This window comes from Orcinus orca, chromosome 2, assembly GCF_937001465.1.
Source record: "Orcinus orca chromosome 2, mOrcOrc1.1, whole genome shotgun sequence".
In the NCBI taxonomy this organism is placed as follows: Eukaryota; Metazoa; Chordata; class Mammalia; order Artiodactyla; family Delphinidae; genus Orcinus; species Orcinus orca.
Window position 1 is genome coordinate 1,623,918 of NC_064560.1, and position 2,368 is coordinate 1,626,285.

A 2,368-nucleotide genomic window follows, 5' to 3' on the forward strand; every position below is an offset into this window, starting at 1 on the left:
ATTCTCAAAACACCTCTGGCTCTAAAGGTCTCATCTCAAACATTCTGCCTAGTGGCTTGACTTGGGGGACATTTCTGGGGCTTTTGAAAAATAATTGAGTCGACATTGAGGTGTATAGAAGAGGAGTAGTTTGTTTTGCTATATTTTGTTTTTGTCTTTCCAACTCTGTGAAAGTGTTTAATGACAAAATCATTTTCTGGTTGGGCTGGCAGCTAAGGTTCCGATAGAAATAATTGATGAAGTGCATTCGTTATTTTTAGGTAAATGATATTCCCTGGGGTGGGGTAAGGGAAGAAGAGTGGAAAGTGAACTGGAAGTGAACTGGAAAGTAACTGGAAAGTGAAACAAAGAAAAAATTCAATCTCCCTTTCTTACATATTTTAAGAAGCTTAGTTCACGAGGTCCAGGATTTCTACCGGATCTCCCCATTCTTGCCAAGGTCACCATGGTTCTATTGCCTGGAGAAGAAAAAGCACTCAGCATTTAGAGGAAGGCACAGCTCTGTATCATGTTCTCAAGTCTGAATTTGTCCCAGATCTCCGCCAGTGGAGCTGCCTGGTTAGACCAGCCTTGCTGTGACCAGGCATGAGTCACAGGGGGAAATGCTGGAAGCTTGTCGACAGTCGGTCATCGTTCCCTTCCCTGCAAAGCCAGACCTGAAGACATGTCTTTGTTGATCATTTTTTTTTTTTTTCAAACTAGAATGACTGAACAGTTAGGTGAAAAACATAGCTGAAATAGGAAAGGGAAATAGACTTAAGAACAATTTGAATTGAGACAATAATCCATCAGTCCTAGTTGCTTCTGTTAAATGAATATCTTGAATCACATTGTCTCCTTTTTTACCTTCCACAATGTCTTCACTGAAATCTCAAAGCAGCATTCTCACAGAACTAAATAATAGTTATCATTTTGTTAGGATTCAAAATTTCAATCCAGTAGCCATCAGGATCTTGAATAAATGCCAGGCCTTTCATTTTACCATCATCAGGTTTCTTCACAAATTTGACTCCCAGTTCTTCAAATCTTTTACAAGCACCATGAACATCAGGAACAGCAATTCCAATGTGACCAAATCCCCGAGGGTCTGAATTGCCACTGTGGTAACTCTGGGCCTCATCATCTTCAGTGCCCCAATTGTGTGTCAGTTCAAGTGTAGCTTTTCTGGAGAATGCCCATGCTACTCTTTCATCTTTATCTTTTGGGATGTCATTTTTATCCTCATAAGCCAGGAAATAGAGTGAAAATTTCATAGTGGGAAAATCTAATTTTTGGAGTAGTGTCATTCCAAGAATTCTAGTATAAAAGTCCAATGACTTCTTAGGATCCTTAATTCGCAGCATGGTCTGCTGCAAGAGAAAATCCTTGGTGCTGGGGTCCGGGTCTTTGCAGCAGCCGAGGGCGGCCTCATCGGTGAGGCCGCCGGACGCGGGCTGCAGTTCTGCCATGGCCGCACTGTTGTAACGCAGACGAAGGTGGCCAGGAACGCAGCAGCTACTCTCACTCTGCCGGCCGCGAGTGTTGATCATTTTTGATGTGTTGATGAAGGCTACACATCTCTAGAAACCTCAAAACACCTTTCCAAATACTTTTCCTTTCATTTTATAAACCTCTGAGTATTTCCAGGAAAATATTATCCATATGTTTCTGTTTTGTGTCCACTTACTTCATCCTACTGTTTAGTAAGAAAAATTGGTATTCTCCAAGAAGTCTCATAATCTTTCTTTACTTTCCATTGAGAGAAACGGTGGCCACAGTCTTAACCAAGTTCAAGGCTGGCTGGAGACTCAAAGCCATAGGCTTTTTTTTTTTTTTCTTTTGTCTGTGTTGGGTCTTTGTTGCTGAGCGCAGGCATTCTCTGGTTGCAGTGAGCAGGGCCTATTCTTTGTTGTGGTGTATGGGCTTCTCATTGTGGTGGCTTCTCTTGCTGCAGAGTACGGGCTCTAGGCATGTGGATTTCAGTAGTTGTGGCACGTGGGCTCGGTAGTTGTGGCTCGTGGGCTCTAGAGTGCAGGCTCAGTAGTTGTGGCGCACGGGCTTAGTTGCTCCATGGCATGTGGGATCTTCCTGGACCAGGGTTCAAATCCATGTCCCCTGCATTGGCAGGCAGATTCTTAACCACTGCCCCACCAGGGAAGTCCAAAGCCACAGGCTTTTAATTTTGCAAATACTCTTTTCTTCTTCATAATCAAAGAGACCAGGGTGAATGCCCACAGAAGGCAAAACCATTTTAATAGCAGGTTGGACAAAACAGAAAGACCCAAGTAAATTAGCCATCACACAATTTATATTCTGTTAACAACATTTTCTTGAGTACTTAAAACGTTCTTATCCTCTAACTCACAAAATTCTACTTCTAGGAAATTGT

At 42.5% G+C, this 2,368-nt stretch overlaps 1 protein-coding gene across 1 annotated transcript; it reads right to left on the reverse strand.

Moving 5' to 3' along the window:
- Positions 1–825: 825 nt before the first annotated feature.
- LOC101270069 (lactoylglutathione lyase-like) lies at positions 826–1,513 on the reverse strand. The gene has a single exon (XM_033403506.2). The coding sequence runs from the start codon at positions 1,446–1,448 to the stop codon at positions 894–896; it is 555 nt and encodes a 184-aa protein (XP_033259397.2). The 5' UTR covers positions 1,449–1,513; the 3' UTR covers positions 826–893.
- Positions 1,514–2,368: the final 855 nt, after the last annotated feature.

Bases quoted from the DNA above. Each gene is read 5' to 3' on its own strand.
- LOC101270069 (XM_033403506.2), bottom strand. From the start codon at position 1,448: ATGGCAGAACTGCAGCCCGCGTCCGGCGGCCTCACCGATGAGGCCGCC.